This window comes from Branchiostoma lanceolatum, chromosome 13 (genome assembly GCF_035083965.1).
Source record: "Branchiostoma lanceolatum isolate klBraLanc5 chromosome 13, klBraLanc5.hap2, whole genome shotgun sequence".
Taxonomy (NCBI): Eukaryota; Metazoa; Chordata; class Leptocardii; order Amphioxiformes; family Branchiostomatidae; genus Branchiostoma; species Branchiostoma lanceolatum.
The window spans coordinates 3199052-3218223 of NC_089734.1; the positions used below are offsets into that span (position 1 = coordinate 3199052).

Sequence of the window (19172 nt, forward strand, 5' to 3'; positions counted from 1 at the left end):
GCTAAAACAAGTACAGTGATGCTCTGTTGAGAGGGACTCAAAGTGACACTCTGGACTGAGCTACCTGACACCATTCCATTACCTGTACAGGTGTAGCAGGACACGAAGGGTTGGTAGATACGGATGTTAAAGAGAGGCTGCCGGTATCTATCTATCGATGGGTCTTTGTTCCACCGGGACACATACACGCCAATGTCATACCGGTACTTTGATCCGCCAGTACTACTGCGGCTGTCACCAACACTGCATCTCTCCGGTGATACCTTCTGACACTGTTGCCAGTCCCCTGCCTCTACACACGGCACTACCAGACGTACAACCAACACTAGATAGAACTTCACCATCCACTTTACAGCCATGATAAGTAGCGTTGATGACGTTGTTCGGGCACGACAAACACAATCTCACCATACTTGCACCCCTGTCAACAGAAGCTGGCCCTGTTCAGCGCTTCTAAATCTATTGTGCTATGATGCATGCAGGGGGTTCTTATATTCGCTACTACTTTATTCATACTAGCAATGAATTCGAAGAAACATAGCAATGAGTTCGAAGAAAGTTGTTGGTGTCAGTGCGGCCTTGTACAATAAAGAGGGATAATTTGTCTAACAGGAGGGTTGCTCTGGTCTGGTCTGGACCTGTTTTAGGTCTCTTGTGTTTTGATACGACAGAAGGAGTTCTAATTTTGGCACTATTTGTTCCATATTCATAACGACGAAATGAAATCGTTGTGTCAGTACAGCGTTGTAATTATAGTGGGGCATTTTGTCTAGCTCGTTGGGTCATATCTTAAGTTATCTTTTATTGCGAAAAACAAATACAAGATACATATACTGTGGTGCTGTGCTATCGCTAATGTTAGCGGCTTCACTAACATAAATACAATCACCTAGAGTTTCACGACCTCAAACCTTCGCCAAACAATTTTAACCTCTATGACTTGTGTATTATGTCATGTCTGGGCCTGATACGGGTGTTCCGGACCGTGTGATAACTATCCGTATCACATGAGGTTCTAGAGTTGTATCACAAGGGCTTCCATAGAATATTTCGAATGCATTTCGAGCGCGTCGGTTGCGCCGCCGTCAGAAATTTGAATACCGGATTTGGAGGTTGGAATCAATGTTGTTACAGTTTTTGTTCGAGGATACAAAACTCCCTCAACTTCTAGCGCATTCCGCATAGAAATGTGTGTTTTATCGGGTGGGTATAACATAAATAAAATACAACACGTTGTATTCCGCATCACCTTCGGTCCCAGCCCTCCGGCCGATCCTACCCGTGGTCGGGCTGGTACCTCGGGTGATACGGAATACCCCGTGTTGTATTCTATATTTGTCAGTGTTTCTCATTGATTGTGCAAATAAGGTCCTCATTTGCGTAAACCACATCATCTCCACCCAAATACCAGAAATTGTCCAAAGTATGACAGTTTTATCCTAACAAAGAATTCTACTCATCATATGTTATCCTCATTTCCATTATTAATATTCAACGATGTTCACCTTCACAAGTATGAAAGTGCCATCATTTATCAATATGGAATTATAGTATTCTTACATTAATTATGTAAATTAGGTCTTCATTTGCATACTTTCATCTATCAACATCCCTCTCTTCCTCAGTTACAAATCTCACATGTTTGAATAGTCGTAGCTAGAGTTTTTCGGTGTCTACAGGGTTGGGGGAATCGCTAGCCCTTACATACATAACACAAGTAGACGTATACATGTATACATTGTACGTAAAAAAAATCAACAAAACATGTTGAACATACTGACAAGACTTTATTTACAAAGGTGCTGTAGTTTGCCTCAATTCTGCCATGGAATAAAGTTGCCAGGTTTGAAAATAAAACTATACATATAAAATGCAAGCCACCAGAAATAACTAATACACAGACGTATAATCCCATAGATTCATATATGGATTAGTTACGACAGTTTTTTATTCCACAACTGAGGATGAAGCAAACAATGATACCAAAGTCCAGTAACTTAACCTAAATCTAGCATCACATTTTCCTGGATTCAGCAAAACCTACTGGTTACTTGTGGAGTCTAATTCTACATACTTTATTTACATACATGTACATGCATGGTGCACATTGTATTTACGGTTTATCAAATGATTGGAGTTTGGAGTCAGTAGTAAACCTTCTCAAGACATGTGTAATCATCATGAAATGAAAAAATAACGACAACAAAAAGTTTACAATCCTTGCACCATGATACACGATGGTTCTAAAGATCTTAGTCTATCAGTGTCAAGTACAACCCTCTTTAAAAACGGTTCTTTACCTGTACAAATGTATGTCATCTTGCCTACTTCACATTTGGTCACTGAAATGCAAATGTACATAGCAATCCTTGTGTTCTTATACAATTATCTTATGACAAAAGCTAGTCTTAAAATGCCAATTTGAATTAATTACAAATGTTTTTTGAAAGCTATTGAAAACTAAATTCTTCTTAAGAGTACGGCAAACAATGGCGAGGATACAGCAGTTTAAAACACAGTATTCAGTACAAGGCGACGGCACCTTACATTCATGCTGCCCTTGAAAATATAACTACATGTATATGTATGGTGTCCAGTTTCTACAAATCAAAGAGGATCCCGTACAGGAATAAAACACATATTCAAAAGATGCAGATTTCGAACAGTCTTGAATTCTACTCTCTTCCACAAAAAGCAAGGAAAAGTAAAAAGTACATTTTGTAAAACAAAAAGGTAATACAAATGTAGTTCAATATGACAGCAAGCTCTTTTTTTAACGCAAAGTTACAAGATCTTCACAAAAAGTGATAGTTGATTTTGGGGTGCTTTCACGCGCAGAAGCACTTTTCCAAAAGTAATAGTTTGACAAGTCTATCTTCTCCGGAAGGCCCTTGATATTCTCCAGGCGTTGGGTTCCTCGTATTTGTTGTAGAGCGGCTCGAGGCGTTGTTGTTTCTTCTGCTTACTGAGCTTGGTCGGGTCGGAGAACTTGAAGAAGGCGGCAGCAAACTCCACCAGCCAGCGGGGGTCGATGGTGGTGACCTCACGCATGTACTCCTTCGTCGTCAGAACCAACTCGTGGTACACAACCCTGGGGGGGTGGGGGGCAAAGCTGGTTAGTACAATATTACCTTGCCATCAACTAAGATAACAGCTAGACAAGTCAGCACCAACTCATGGTTTAAAACCCTGGGGAGATGGGAAGAGCTGGGTGTTAGAATCTTACTTTGCTATTGCAATTTGTCCTCCCAACAAAACAAAAGATCAACAAAAAGGAAAACAAAATACACTATTAAATGGTGGCGTCAAGTGGCTAGGCTAGCAGACACAAGATCAAGAGATCATGGCGTCGACTCCTGACATTCCTGGCAAGACGTTGTGTCCTTTGGAAAAGCATTTTCTTTCCTCACTCAACCTAGGTGCAAGAATGGGTAAAAGGCGGTGGAAGGACTGGCTCCGCCTTCCAATAACGTGCCCTAGACATAGTGAATAACAACCCACTGCCCCTACGGCCTTAAAAAAGGCTATGGGACATTTATCTACCTTTTCTAAACAACCCACTGCCCCAACGGCCTTAAAAAGGCTATGGGACATTTATCTACCTTTTCTAAACAACCCACTGCCCCAACGGCCTTAAAAAGGCTATGGGACATTCATCTACCTTTTCTAAACAACCCACTGCCCCAACGGCCTTAAAAAGGCTATGGGACATTTATGTACCTTTTCTAAACAACCCACTGCCCCTAAGGCCTTAAAAAGGCTATGGGACATTTATCTACCTTTTCTAAACACTATCAACCCTGTAAGACTTACCAGTCAGGCTGCCTGTTGAACAGCGCGCTGGAGGGGTGGATGTACACGACCTGCTGATCCACCAGCGTGCGGTACCCCTCCTGAGGGTCCTTCTTCGCCGCGTTACGGAAGAACCCGCTGCAGATGGCCTTCTGGACCTTCACTGTGCCCTTACCACAGGACACCACGTCTAGCTTGTGTCTGGGGAGTACATAAAAGGATAATGTTATATCAGTGTCACCCACACATACACACACACACATACACACTCACATACAAACACACACACACACACACGTACACACTCTTGGTCAAGCTCAAAACAGTCTGTGAAAAGTCACTACAGCTGGCCTTCTGAACCTTCACTGTGCCCTTACCACAGGACACCACATCAAGCTTGTGTCTGGGGAAACATATATAGGATGATGCTATATCAGAGTCACACACACACGCACACACACACACACACACAAACACAAACTTTCACACACACACACACACAAACACAAACACATACAGACACACACAAACATACACGCACACACAAACATACACGCACACACAAACACACACACACACACCACACACACACACACGCACACACACACCACACACACATGCATGCACACACACACATACTGGTACTACACATGCACACTCACACACACCACACACATGCACGCACGAACGCACACACACACCACACACACACTTGGTCCATTAAGTAAAAAGGAAGAAAAAATTTGACCGAGCTATTCTCCTAAGGAAAACTGGGAAACCATAACAAAGCTAACCACTATATAAAATCCCCCCACCTGTCCATGATGCCCAGCATCTGTTTGCGGATGTCTTGTGCCCGGCGTAGGGACCGCGCTTGCACAAAGTTCTCGTAGCACCAGGCGTTGGAGAACTTGTTGTTCTTCCAGGAGTTGTAGACGGCGAGCAGCGTCAGGTGGTCACCCTCCGCCTGGTGGAACTTGGCCTTCTTCTGGTCCGCAAGCGCTTGTTTGTCCTGGAGGGAGGGTCATGGGATCCATATAAGGTATGGGTATCCATATAAGGTATGGATATCCATATAAGGGAGGGGGGTCCATATAAGGCATGAGGTATCCATATAAGGTATGGGTATCCATACAAGGTATGGCTGGGAGGGATAGAGGGGATCCATACAAGGCATGGCATACAGTAGGACACATAGGCTGCCAGGGCAACCTCTTGATTGATTGACAACAGTTACTATTAACTGTTGTAACCACATATGTTAATGCTGGGCAAACTCTATGTCTATGTGTTCTGTCCCTGTGAGTATTAAACCATAAGTCTTGATTTGAAAGAACTCTGACAGCTTAGCCTTACAAACACTAAAGAAGTATGTCAGACTTAGAAGAAGACATAATCAGAAGACCACTTTATGATGCTTGAATGTACATTGTGACCAATCAAAATATGAAAAAGTATGCCAAGGTGTAAAGTCTGACATCAACTGTAAAATTAGGAATACGTTATATGTACTGACAATCTTGCCATCCGCGATTTTCCTGTCATATGCATATTGAAAAGCAAGTGATTGAAGGAACCTTAGCTATCAGCTTAAAACCAAGAATCATTAAATGCTTTATGATACACAAATATTCGTATCCAAGGACTACTCACCTTGGGTCTGTAGAAGACTGACTGTACAGACAGCATCGACACAATGGTCAAGACTTCATCACTGCAGCCGAGATGGACCGACATGATCAGCATCTTAGACAGGTTGGGTTCCAGGGGAAACTCTGCCATCTGGGAAGAAAGAACACAAGTTTAGTTAAGTTTTGTCCTAGTAGCAAGTAGCATGCATAGTCCAGTGGTAAGCACCCTACCTTTGGACCAAAAGGTTACTAGGAGTTTGAATCTCAGCTATGGTAGCATTCTGGGTGTCAGTCCTAAGATCGGGATGTTAAGCCTTATAGGTCTCTCTCTTTGGGCTACAAGCTTCAATTTACCATTAATCAACCAATAGCTTGTGGTTAAAAAAAATTTGAGCATACTGCACTCAGTAAAAAGACACTTCCATCTATAGGAACCAAAGTTTCCCAAAAAAATTATAATTTTGCCAATAGCCAAAGCGTGTAGACAACAAATGTTCTGGTAAGTTTCATCCTAAAACTGGCCTGATATGAGGTTAGCTTGTGGTTGTAACCTCAGATAGATTGCGGTGAAAGAACCTTATTTGTAATATGTTTCCGTTCTTTTTAAATATCAGGAAACATGAACATAATACAGTATGATATAACCTGAACTAGGGCTTTAAATTCAGCACCTTTTCTGGCTTTTAATAACGACAGTTTGGCACCTTACATGTGGGATATCTTCAAACGGTAACGGAAGTTACAAAATGTGAACATTTAAATGTGCGTGTACGGTTGAGGAAGGAAGGAGGAAGGCCAAAGAAGAAGGAGGAAGGCCAAAGAAGACCTGGTTGGACAACATTAAGACATGGACTGGCCTGAGCACTGCACAGCTGATCAGAGAGGCCGAGGACAGAACAGGATCGGCATGGATCACTGCGGCTGGCTGTCATGACGCCCCTACGACCACTGAGGTCATGGGTCATGAGAGTGAGAGAGAGAGTACGGTTGACTAGTCTTGATGTTGTCCCCTACTATTTGCTAACACTACAACCTACCCTTCTGCCCAGTCTTGTGAGCAGCCCTTCATCGTCCAAGGCGCTGAGGTAGTGCAGCTGTTCCATGGCCGTTACCATGGTTTCCATGGGTGGCGAGTCCATGAAGTCGAACGACAGGAGGTCGTTGATGCCCATGGCCTTGAGGTTCAGGACCGTACTGGCGAGGTTCGTGCGCTGGATCTCCGGAACAGCCGTGGGAAGCATCTCGTCTCGGTACGCCCGCTCGGTGTAGAGGCGGTAACACTTGCCTGGTCCGGTCCGCCCGGCACGACCAGAACGCTGCTTGGCTTGAGCCTAGAACAACAACAAAAAGAGTGAGATACCAGAACAGGAAGTTCTGCTGCAGTACCGTAGAATGTCCCTGGGGGGCCTGAAATCTACTTGCTCCTTCCTTTTGGCAGCCCCTACTAACATGCCAAATATCATAAAGATCAATCCACGACTTCTCAAGTTATGACACACAGACACACTTAAAACAGAAACTTCCTGATAAATTCGAAAGCATTGGTTACATAACATTAAAACTAGGTATTCTAACTAACGACTAAGTTTTGCAGATGCTTGTTTGTTTGAACCATTGTTTATTCATAAGAGCCTCAAATCAGCCTGCAGGCTTTTCTTCACTGAGGTCATGTGGGAAGAGGTAACTTAAAGGATCAGATAAAATATAACAAAGATACCAATTTGCTCCTTTGAGCTTATCATTTTCTAACACACAGGATCTACTCATTCAGTGAGCTGAATTCCTTATAACAATGGAATAATGTACAATCAAGAATCCTGTCTATAGTGGCCACCTGTCTACTGTGACCAGTCCTTTAGGTGGTCACTATAGACAGGTTTGACTTCACATTACCATGTGTAGAACACGAACAACTATGATAAGTACTTTTGTGTAGGATCTCTCAGCCCCTACCTGTGAGATGGGTGTCACCACCAGAGCGTCCATGCCAGTTTTGGAGTTGTAGACCTTCTGCTTCACAAACCCGGGGTCCACCACAAAGTAAATACCATCGATGGTCAGCGAGGTCTCGGCAATGTTGGTGGCAATTACAACCTACAAAATACAATAAGATTCAATAAACATTTACAGTTTCAAGTTTTTGACAACAAAAAAATATGGTATTGTGGAGATTAGCTCTGTAACAGGATCTACAGAAAATTCAAAGTATGCAGAATCGGGCTGGAAAACTGATACTAAAGGCCCCACACAGAACACCATCAACCGAAGTGCTCTCTCGGCTGAGCTGGAAAGACATTAAAGAAACACTCCAATACTACAATGCCGTACAAACCTACAAAGCCCTAAACAACAAACTGCCACCCTACATGCGCCAGATGTTTGTGTACTGTAGAGACCAGAGTACTCGTACAACCAGACAAAGCACAAGCAGTCAGCTGGTTGTCCCCAAACCCAAGCGAGAGATCTTCAGAAGATCGGTAGCCTACCGTGGACCAAATGTCTGGAACAGCCTACCGCCAGACACACGTACGGCTACGAATCTGACTTCCTTCAAGAGACTCTTGAAGTAACGGAAATGAACTAAACGAACGGACACGGACCATGAACCAGCTTTCGCCCTACTTTATGTTGTATGTTGTAGAAATTGTATATTGTTGTACCATAAATATGTAATGATATATGTTGATAGAGTTATTAGGACTCAAATGACTGTGTATCTCTGTTATATTGTATCTGACCCTTACCTCTTCCCTCATGACCTCAATGAAAAGCGGCCTGCGTGCCGATTTGAGCTTATCATGAATAAACAAAGGTTCAAACAAACAAACAAACAAACAAACAAACCATCTTAAGAAATAGAGATTTCCATAGAAATAGAGATTTCTTCTCTCTATAGGGTAAGAGATAGAAAACATACATCAATTAAAAAAGAAAAAGCAACTAATTTTGGACAAGACGGACAGTGGTGAACAGAGCTTAAAGGATAATACATGTATCTACTTGACTTTCAACTTGTAAATGATGTGAAAATGAAGAGCTTAGAACATGAAGAAATAAAAATGAGTTCAAAGTCATGTATGGAAAATTTTTAAAAAGGAAAAACAATTAATTATAAGGTAAACTATAAAATCATAGTTTCAGCCTCTTTATCAACTGCACCAGGCTGGCTACCACTTCAGTGCAAGTGCAGCTCACAAAAGGCAATACAGTCAGAAGATCTGACGGCGGTAAGCATCAAACCTGGTCAAGATATATAAAATGAAGAAAAATGTAAAGAGTGAAAAATACGCACATGAAGTTTATCAACATTGGAAATAGGAAAATCAAAAATTATAAAGGTTTCAAACTCACTTTGAAAAGAAATGAATCAGTTACTACAGTTTCAAACCTATACTTTAGAACATAGCTTTGGTTAGGGACGTCCTTCGGATACGATATTAAATGGAGGAGAGCCACACCTCGAGCATGTACATTTGTAATAGATCCCACCACACTTATCGAAAAGAGTAGGGGTAAATCCTAGTGTGAGCGAATCAAATAAATCTGCCAAGCTTGTACTGTTCAGTAAAAACCTGGTGTCTAACATCATGAGGCGCTTTCCAGGTATGCAACACAAACAGATAAACAAACAAAACGTTCTATAAACAGCCTGCCCTACCTTTCTACTACCGGGAGGGGCGGGGTCAAAGATCCTGGTCTGCATCTCGCTGGGGAGGGCGGAGTACACCGGCAGGATGATCAGCTCTGGAACCTCCGGCCCGAGGGTCTTCATCCGCTCGAACAGGATCTCACACGCGGTGTCAATCTCCTCCTGGCCTGTCAGGAACACCAGGATGTCACCTACAGGGGGAATGGTACAGTCTGTTATACTGTACTCTCATTGGTGGAGAAATGGTGGAGTATGTAATACTGTACTCTCATTGGTGAAGACATAGTCCTGTCAATAATACTGTATTCTCATTGGTTTAGACATGGAATGTGCCATTAGTCATGTCAATCTCCTCCTGGCCTGTCAGGAACACCAGGATGTCACCTGCAGGGGAATGGTACAGTCCGTTATACTGTTCTCTCATTGGTTGAGAGATCGTACTGTCTGTAATACTGAACTCTAATTGGTGCAGAAATGGTAATGTGCAGAAATGGTGCAGTCATAGTACTGAAGATTACTTACGTTACACTTAAAAGTTAGCAGTGATTTGATTTCGTAGTAAGGACAAAAAGGAGTGTTCGCAGTGGTTTTGAGTTCGTGATTAGTGCTGCAGTAATGGAAACACCGGTGCCTTAATGGACAGCCAGTTGGAAACCACTAGTGACTCAATAAGGGTGCTACAGATGGACAGAACAGTCGCTTTTGGCTAGCATGATCTACTGTCACTGAGCTAACCGTATGCATCTGAGGACTGAATAAAGGCTTTGGCATATTTCAAACAGTGTGAACAAAGGCTCATGTTCATCTTCCTGTGTGCAATCCAGTTCAACATTGTTTTTCGGATCTAATAACCAACAAATTAAACTTATTTGGCCTTACCTGGGGGTTCTGTGAGGTGGATCTGCATGACGGTGATGAGGGAGGCGTCCAGGTAGTCCGTCTCCGCCTCCTTGGTGTATAAGATCTCCACCGGGAAGGCGCGCCCGGGGATCGTGAAGATCGGCGCCTCGAAGAAGTACTGGGAGAACTTCACCGCATCCAGGGTTGCTGACGTCACAATCAGCTTCAAGTCTGGCCGCTTGTGCACAGCCTAAGTGAAGGAAAGTAAAGTGGTATTTGTTTATTTCTGGTAAAGATTGGAGTGTCAAAAAAGTCCTGTGAAAACTGCACCGCATCCAGGGTGGCTGAGGTCATGATCAGCTTCAAGTCTGGCCGCTTGTGCACAGCCTAGGGAAAGTAAAATAAAGGAGGAATGTGTTTTTAATTCTGGTAAGGATTGGTGCCATGAAAAAGTTCTGTGAGAATTTCACTGCATCCAGGGTGGCTAAGGTCACAACCAGCTTCAAGTCTGGCTGCTTGTGTACAGCCTAGGGAAAGGAAAATACGTATCTTTCATCTGCAAGTTATACTGTTTGTAGCATATGTATGGCAATTTCATAACTTAGTTTGAAGTCAGGGGCTTGTTTCGTTTATTTATCTATTGCCTCTGCCCCTGAGATCTTGCAAAAAATTTGTCTCAAATTGTGGGGTTTTACAAGTCTTTGCATTATTCCCCATGTCTGGACTGCTTTCAGTTGCTTTCACCAGAGTTCATTAAATACTGAAAGTGGTGAATACACCAGTGAGGGAAATGTCTGTGGTTGTGCTAAAAGAACTTAATGACTTACAAAATCTGATGAAGCTACTCAGGAAATTTTAAGGATTTCTATTTTCATTTTGGTACATCCTAGCTCAACAATGTAAGTCCTAGGTGTGCGGCCTCACCAGCGTGGACCCGCTGGATAGAGTTGATTGGAAGCGTGGTGTGAAGACTTGCCAACTGCTGCCCACCCGTGTCAGGGAACCCTGCGGCAGTATAATCAAATACTGGATACTACCTACCTTTTTCATGAGTCCAAACAGCACATCTGTGCTGATGGTTCTCTCGTGAGCCTCGTCCAACATGATGACAGAGTACTGGGTCAGGTCCCCGTCTATCAGACACTCCCTCAGCAACATGCCGTCTGTCATGTACTTAATCTTCGTCTCTGGGCTCGTCACGTCTTCAAAACGGATCGTGTAGCCAACCTAGAACAAGAAATAAGAGGTTATGGCTAAGATATAAGGAGTGGCATGAAAAGAAAACAACTGGCAGATGCCAGTCGATTAGAAACTCCCTCAGCAGCATGCCGTCTGTCATGTACTTAATCTTCGTCTCTGGGCTGGTAACGTCTTCAAAACGGATGGTGTAACCAACCTAGACAAGGAGACATTAAAGATGTGTCATGGCTAAGATATAAGGAGTGGGATGAAAAGAAAACAACTGACAGATCTCTGTCGATCAGACAATCTCTGAGAAGCATGCCATCTGTCATGTACTTAATCTTCGTCTCTGGGCTCGTCACATCTTCAAAACGGATCGTGTAGCCAACCTAGAACATGACATAAGAGGTTATGGCTAAGACATAAGAAGTGGGATGAAAAGAAAACAACTGACAGATCTCCATTGATTAGACACTCTCTCAGCAGCATGTCGTCTGTCATGTACTTAATCTTTGTCTCTGGGCTCGTCACGTCCTCAAATCGGATGGTGTAGCCAACCTAGCACAAGGAGACATTAAAAATGTGTTATGGCTAAGATATAAGGAGTGGGATGTTAAGAAAACAACTGACAGATCTCCGTTGATCAGACACTCTCTCAGCAGCATGTCGTCTGTCATGTACTTAATCTTAGTCTCTGGGCTCGTCACGTCTTCATAACGGATGGTGTAGCCAACCTACACACGAGAAGACATCAAAAATGGGTTATGGCTAAGACATAATAATGATTGGCATGAAAAGAAATCAACATTCCCTCAGCAACATGCCATCTGTCATGTGCTTAATCTTTGTTTCTGGGCATGTCACATCGTTAAAACGGATGGGGTAGCCGACCTGTTTAGACTGCAAATCAAAGTTCATACAAATCATACAAACTAAGACATTTAGATATTCAGGTATAGACTGTGTGCACTACTGTTACCTTCAAAAACCTCCATGGTATCATAAAGGAAGACAGGGCATGCTTGTGTTGAGAACTCATGGTAAAAAACGTGAGCATAAAACCATTGTGAATATTTCACGATTTACAATATTGCTCTCTCACCTCTTGCCCCAGACGACAGCCGAACTCCTCTGAGACTCTCTTGGCGACGGACATGGCGGCCACACGACGGGGCTGCGTACATCCCAGCTTGCCCCTGACCGTGAACCCGGCCTCCGCCAGGTACTGCGTGATCTGCGTTGTCTTCCCGCTGCCCGTCTCACCAATCACAATCAGGATCTGGTTCTGCGTAACGGCCTGGATAAACGGAAACATGGTTTTAACATCCTTTTTTCTGATATGAAAATGATGCTATATTGGTGTACCGTTCAACCTGTCTGTAGTGACTGCACAAGGGACCTGAAGAAAATGGTTATGGAAACATGATTTTAATATCTTGGTTTCACATTTAAAAAAAAAGCCATTTTGGAATATTTCAACATGAAAATAAAGTAATCCTTGCCTTCTCTTTTTATCTTTCCTTTGGCAAGATTTTTCCTTTGAAAGGATATAAAAAAGCACTGAAATCAGCAAACCAACTGCCAAACAGACCAGAATACTACATGTACAAGTCCTTCTTATTACGAGACAAATTCTCAATTTTCACAGGGCATGTTTGGACTCATATAAAACAATAAAACAGGAGTGGTTGTTATTTCTGACTTTTTATTTCTTAACATTGATGTAAAATGTTCTACAGTGTATACACACAAGTATACATGTATGATTGTATATTTTTTAGAATGAGTACTTAGCTATTCAAGATAGGACAGACATAAAAACTGTATCTACTTACATCCACAAGTTCGTCCTTAAGTCTGTAGATGGGCAGGCTCTGTCTCTGCTCGATGATGGACATCTGAGTCTTCTTGCCGTAAGAAGCCTTGTTCCCCCCGAAGGCTGCCCGCTTCCAGTCAGGCATGTCCTGAGGAAACGCACCAAGACCTCGCAGGGCGCTGGCCAGCTGGCGGCCTTCAACTGTGGTTGGAAGATGTACAAGAAGCAATCAGAGATTGTTGCTTCCGGTGTCACCATACTTTCTTCTAGAATATATCAAGGCTACAATAGAATGAATGATCAATGAATGAATTTATTCTAATGAGAAAATAAATGAGTACCATCAGGCATGGGGTCGACCCAGTGTTTGTTGAGGTCTGCCGGGATGGAGTCCTCCTCCGCCTGTCGTTGTTGCGCCTTCACTTCGCGACGTTCCTTCGACAACGCGCTCTGCATCATGGCTGCCTGGGCCAGCGACCCATCAGGGTTCTGGGGAAATAAATAACAATGGTTTCAGTTGGGAAAATCACATTTCAGTGCTGTAACACTACTCAATGCTGTTCATGGATGTATGGCAAACTTGCATGTTATTGAAAGCTTTCCCTTATGTCATCATATGTCATGAAATTTCTGCCATAATGTTCTCTATAGATATTTTACACAAAAAAGCAAGTACCTCAGCTTCCTAATTTTCCAAGTGTCCCTTCAATTCAGAAGTTGTCAGCGATATCAAACATGTGCTTTTTCATGACTATACTTCATAAACGTTGAGTACAGTTTGTGGTTGTACTGTCAATGTATAAAAACCTATGAAAAAAAAAATTTTCTAAACTCGGTATCACTCTGATAAACACAGATTCTGAGACCCAGGGAAACCATAGACCCATAGATCTGTGACCCTAACCCACCTTAACAATCCTGACTGGACTGAGGTCCATGCTCTGTTTGGTGCGACCCTGCAGGAAGGCCGGTTCTTCCTCCTTCATCTCTATCTCGATGTCTTCATCAGAGTCATCGTCTTTAGGCAGAACGCCAGTGTCCTCATCGAAGTCTGGAAGGTCACAGGGGTTCAGCACATTCGCTGCTGCCATCTAAAAACAACATGGAATATATATGAATACTATGTGTGCTGTAGGTCCAAAAAATTTTAAGCCACCAAACACTGAAGGAAAATGATGGTAAGATCTAAAGCAAACAAGGCAGTCTGGGATGGTAGAATTTGAGCTTGAACTGTCTTCACCCCTTAAGGCTTATCAATATCACTTTTCATATTGTTTTAACCTTTAGCAACCTAAGATCCCAAGTCAGCACATGAATTTAGATGCTGTGTGGTACCAGTAGCCAGCTAAAAGTTAAATAAACACCTCCCTTGGGAGAATTGTTTCTATCTGTATTTGTGTGTTCGCACCAATATCCTTTTGATGGATTTGAATGAATTTGGGACTGTCAGTAGTTATTGAGGTCCCGAAGAAATTTGACAATTTGAAGCCCCCTAGCAGCATTTTCAGACAGAAACAATATCGGAGGTAATAAATACCTGTTTGAGCTCCCATTTCTCTGGTGATGAGATCCGCTGGACCTTCTTGACGGGACCCTGGTTCTCCTCCTCCGGTACGGAGATGAGCGGCAGGTTGGATGGGCGGTCGGGGTTCCGGGCGCCGACATCGTCCGTCACCTCCCCTCCCGCCCCGCCGCGGACCCGGCTCGGGTTCATGTCCTCTCCTGAGTCCTGGTCTACATCCTGGGGGAAACAGAGGCAATAAATGTGATTAACCTTTAGCACTATCGTAGAGTGGAATTTGTTATCACCAAGTACTACTGGGTACAAGACCCTACTGGGCATCTTCACTAGAGAGCATTAACAGTGTTTGCAGCTAGATGTGCAAAGGTTAGGTGTCTGAGGTGTAATACAACCAGCTACTGCCGCGCTGCGTGCCTGTGAAACTGGTGTGTTATGCAGAAGGGTGGCTGTACCAGCTATATAAAGACATCTACATCTGATGTGCAAGCCTACCCTCAAGACAGAGAACAACAGAAAACCAGATAGTGAGAAACTGAGCAAGGGGCCGGTCACATATGTTGTATGATTCTAATGCTTGTGACAACAAATTGATGTCATTTGGGGACTATTGTGGATGTTGTAGATCCTCGTTATACCTTTGAATATCACCACAAAAGTAGCACCAAAGTTGTATGTACATTTTGTACTGCTACTGTTCAATCTCATCAAATTGGTGAGTGCAATCTTCAAACAAAAGTTTTTTTGTTCCCACATACCTTCATGGACAGGCTGGTTTTTGTCCCAGTGAAGGACAACACTTTGACCTTCACCCTCTGACCCTTGACCACAACGTCTCCAACATTGGACACCCTGCCTTCCCTCCGGAGCTATCAGAAAAAATGTTTAACATTAAATCTTAGGTTGCATATCAAAAGTACAGTATTTTTACTTTCATTACACTTGAAATTACAGTAAAGTTCAGTAAAAGTAGTTATACATTATTCTACAGTGTAGTTGTAATACAACTTTAGTCACCCTAACATTCCCAAATGGAAGATAGGATTAGTTAAACCAGATATAATTATAAAAGAGATATTATTCTAAAGATGGGCCCTACCTCTGATACGTGGACCAATCCTTCCCATCTCTTGCGCAATCCCTCCAGCTGCACGAAGCAGCCGAACTGCATGATGTTGGTGATCTTCCCGCTGTAGATGTGTCCCACTACAGGCTCCGCAGGGGGTGCGTGGGCTGGGGAGGGACAAACAAGTTTATTACCTGTAACTATGTAAGATTACGGTGTGCCAAAGTAGTATAGACTAGAATATAGTAGTATAGTAAGGAGATAATGAAGGGGAACATTTGGTTCCTCTTTCATTAGTTCATACCAAATTCATGGTCATCAACTATACAACTTGTTCTAGAACTATATGCTTACAGCTACAATCTACTACTCTATAAATCAAGTAGGAAATGTAACATCTTAAAATATTAACATCTGTCAATATCTTAAAATTCACATGTAACTACAGACACCTAAATATTTCCACATATTACTTATGACAATGATTAAATATGACAATGATTAAATAACAACTATCAATTTCACATCCACACTCATGAAATCATTACTACTCTTATTCATGTATTTCTTTCACATATTCAAGTTGGGAGAAGATCAATGAGTCACACAAATCTAGTAAGACATAAAACATAAAAAGTGAACTTACTGACAAACTTGTCACTGGTCCCCTTGTCCCTGTCTCTATCCCTCTCTCTCTCCCGGTGCCTCTCCTTCTCTCTTGGCTTCTCGTCCCGATCCCTATCCCTCCTTCTGTCGTGTTGGTCCCTGTCTCTGCTCCTGCTGCGCGATCTGGAATGTTTCCTTCTCCGGTCCCGTTCGCGGCTGTGAGAGCGGGATCTGTGGCGTCTGCGGTCCTTTTTCCTGTCCCTGCTTCTGCTCCGACTTCTGCTGTGTCGCCGTCTCCTGTCTTTGTCTTTCTCCCTTCGTTCTTCAGTTTTTACTCTAAGAAGAAAAAGAGAATCATATAAAATCATAATTCTGCTGGGTGCCCGAAGACTGCCACAATAAATCAAAAAGGTGAATTTAAAGAGATCAGCAGCATTAGTAATCCCCAAGGTAAGGTTAATTGTGGTAATTTATGGAAGGCTCAACGGTCTTAGCCATAAAAATCAAGGCCTCTCAACTTCATAAAAACTTCAGCCTGCAGAACAACTTACTCTTCTGGGTCTTTAGCCTTCCCAAGCAGAGCCTCTAGTTCATCCATAGCGCTTGCAGCAACTGCCTCGTCATCCAGAAGTTTCTGTCAGAAAAGAGATGTTTCTGTGATCAAGTCATAATATCATAAACTCCAAATCTCAATCTCAATACAGCTAGCATTTACCTGATAGGTTTTTCATATATATGAGATCATTTTCAGGCAGCACCTTTTAAGGGACTTGAAGTAGATGATAAAATAGCATCACAGAGGAAACACACTTGTAGTCTCATAGCGTTTTTGAGGGCAGTGGGGGTAGTAGGTTGTTATCCACTGTGTTTAGGGCAGGGTATTGGAAGGTGGAGCCCAACCCTCTCCTTCCACCAGTGCCTTTCCCAAGGGAACAACATTGGTCGCATGTCTGGGGATTTGAACCCAGGGCCTCTGGGTTGTAGGCCAAACGCCGTAATCGGTATGCCAACACGATGCTACTGTATGAGAAACACATAAAACATTGATACAAAAATATACCCAACTCACCTCAGGATGTGGCTCATCCTTCATCGCGAGGAAGGGGAATAACTCCTTCTTCTCATCAAGTTTGTTCTTCGGCTTCTTCTTCTTTTTCTTCACACTGCCGTCTGAAATTCAAGAAGTTTCTTCAGATCTTAATGCTTCACATACCGGGTACTGTAAATGTTAATTTGAGGTGGTCTAAATGCTGCGGTTTTTGCGTCTTTGGCGCAAACTTAAAACCATTGCGAAAATGCTCATTCTGTTTTCTGCCTGCCAACCACCTAGTTTCAATCAGAACTCAAAACCACCACTAACACTTTTTCTCCCTACCTCAAAATTTAATCCCTGTGAACTTAAATGCAGCATGAATCCCAATACAGTCAATATAGGTGTGAGATAAAGACAAGGTATACTGCGACAAAAATTGCTGTGAGTTCTTCTTGCTGCATGCACAGATATTTTATGTGTAGAAAACTTATTCCCAGTGTTCGTACTTGGCCATGGGGTTTATGAACAGACTGATGCCTTACCATTGCCTTTTGGTCTGGCACTCGGCTTCATGGTCTGAATGATACGGAGTAAGTTGGAGGCAAAGGACTCCTGGAGAAAGTCAGGAAACAACAAGTATGTTAATACAGTAAAGGAGCATTTGAACAAGAAGTCTGATTATATATCAGACACATTTATGACAATGTTTGTCAACTAATAAGCCTTAGACACTGAATCAGTTAAAAAATGTTTTTTATTGTTTTGTTTCAATATGGCACAATGCACAACCTCCCTAAGTTGGAGACAAGCATTTAGATTTACATGAACATATTGTATGCTGAAAGTTTTACACATAAAAATTACAATGTATATGTGACTTACTAACAAAAGAAGTTTACAAATTTGTACTTACAGGAAATTCCCCTCCATTTTCTGATAGCGCTTTCTTGAAGGCGTCTTCATTTTTGTTCTTTTCTGCTATATCGATGATGAATTCAGCTGCAAAAGGATAAAGTCATAAATATCATTATTTTCATATGAATCCAGCAAAATCCATAAAAACCTGAAATGTTTGAGAGGGAATTGGGACAAAACATGCATTTCTACCACTAACAGTACACCTTTTTCTAGTTTGCAAAGTATTTATTCTAGAGTCCTTGCATACATGTAATTTCTGCATCAAGTTTTACCATACTATAAGTTATAACTTTAGCCTTGATATGGTGACATCACCATGCCAAGAAAGCTTTCACTAACGACTGAAACGTCACAAAACTTAGGACATTTACACAAAATTTCCCATGGTTTGGTTTAAATCACTTATTCTATTCTACTGACAGGAGAGACATTTTTCTTGTACAGACTGCCAGCAAGACACAAGTTGTGTAAGCTGTGCACATGACATCACAAACGCCAACAAAAAGAACCCCGCTTGGTTCGTCAGATTTCACTGTTTTCTGCTGCCTAAAGACGACAAACCATTCCATGAAACAGCTCCCAGGCTCACCTAGATCCTTGTCGTTGATGCCCAGATGGTTGTCCAACTCCGTACAGATCTTAGACACCAGGGAAAGGTGCTCCAACTTCTGAAGCTCGTCGGCCATTTTCAGGTTTTTGTTTTCCTCGTGGCCGTCACAATTTAGTCCGGATTTTCAGGCCGAAACGTTGGATTCCAACGGTTTACACGGGTCTGGCAGACACGGGACCTTTTTAGGGTCCTGAAAACGGGTGTATAAGTTCACAAAACTCCGTAGTTTCGGGAAAATATGTCAAAAAGTTCGTCCAAAAGACGTCTTCGTCTTTCACTCCGCCATGTTTGAAAGTCTATCGCAGTGATTGGCGTATTCCATTCATATCATAGGGTAAACATTTTTCTAAGGCTATATTTTAAAGCATATCCATCCATTATAAAAATCTACCTTTATAAGCTAACTAAAAGGATACTTATTTGCTACTAGTTTTCAGTAATATTTATTAAGTTATGACATTTAAGTATATATTTATATGTATTATGTAATTTTCATTAGTCCCTCTTTGT

At 42.3% G+C, this 19172-nt stretch overlaps 1 protein-coding gene across 1 annotated transcript; it reads right to left on the reverse strand.

Annotated features, from left to right (window-relative positions):
- Positions 1-3809: 3809 nt before the first annotated feature.
- On the reverse strand, positions 3810-18970 carry LOC136446952 (ATP-dependent RNA helicase DHX8-like). Its single transcript, XM_066445622.1, has 21 exons — positions 18642-18970; positions 18048-18133; positions 17677-17746; positions 17171-17271; positions 16653-16735; positions 16142-16437; positions 15529-15662; positions 15188-15298; positions 14448-14651; positions 13819-14001; positions 13252-13399; positions 12930-13111; positions 12197-12391; positions 10954-11139; positions 9952-10162; positions 9082-9263; positions 7377-7517; positions 6461-6754; positions 5446-5574; positions 4608-4804; positions 3810-3993 (listed from the first exon to the last, which is right to left on the reverse strand). Exons 1-21 carry the CDS (start codon positions 18736-18738, stop codon positions 3810-3812), a joined length of 3414 nt encoding a protein of 1137 aa, XP_066301719.1. The 5' UTR covers positions 18739-18970.
- Between the last annotated feature and the right edge of the window lie 202 nt (positions 18971-19172).

Coding starts and splice junctions, on each gene's coding strand:
- LOC136446952 (XM_066445622.1), bottom strand. CDS start 18,738: ATGGCCGACGAGCTTCAGAAGTTGGAGCACCTTTCCCTGGTGTCTAAG. Junction 16,438..16,652: donor AAGGCTAAAGACCCAGAAGA/GTAAGTTGTTCT, acceptor TTTTCTTCTTAG/AGTAAAAACTGAAGAACGAA. Junction 15,299..15,528: donor GATTGGTCCACGTATCAGAG/GTAGGGCCCATC, acceptor TTTTTCTGATAG/CTCCGGAGGGAAGGCAGGGT.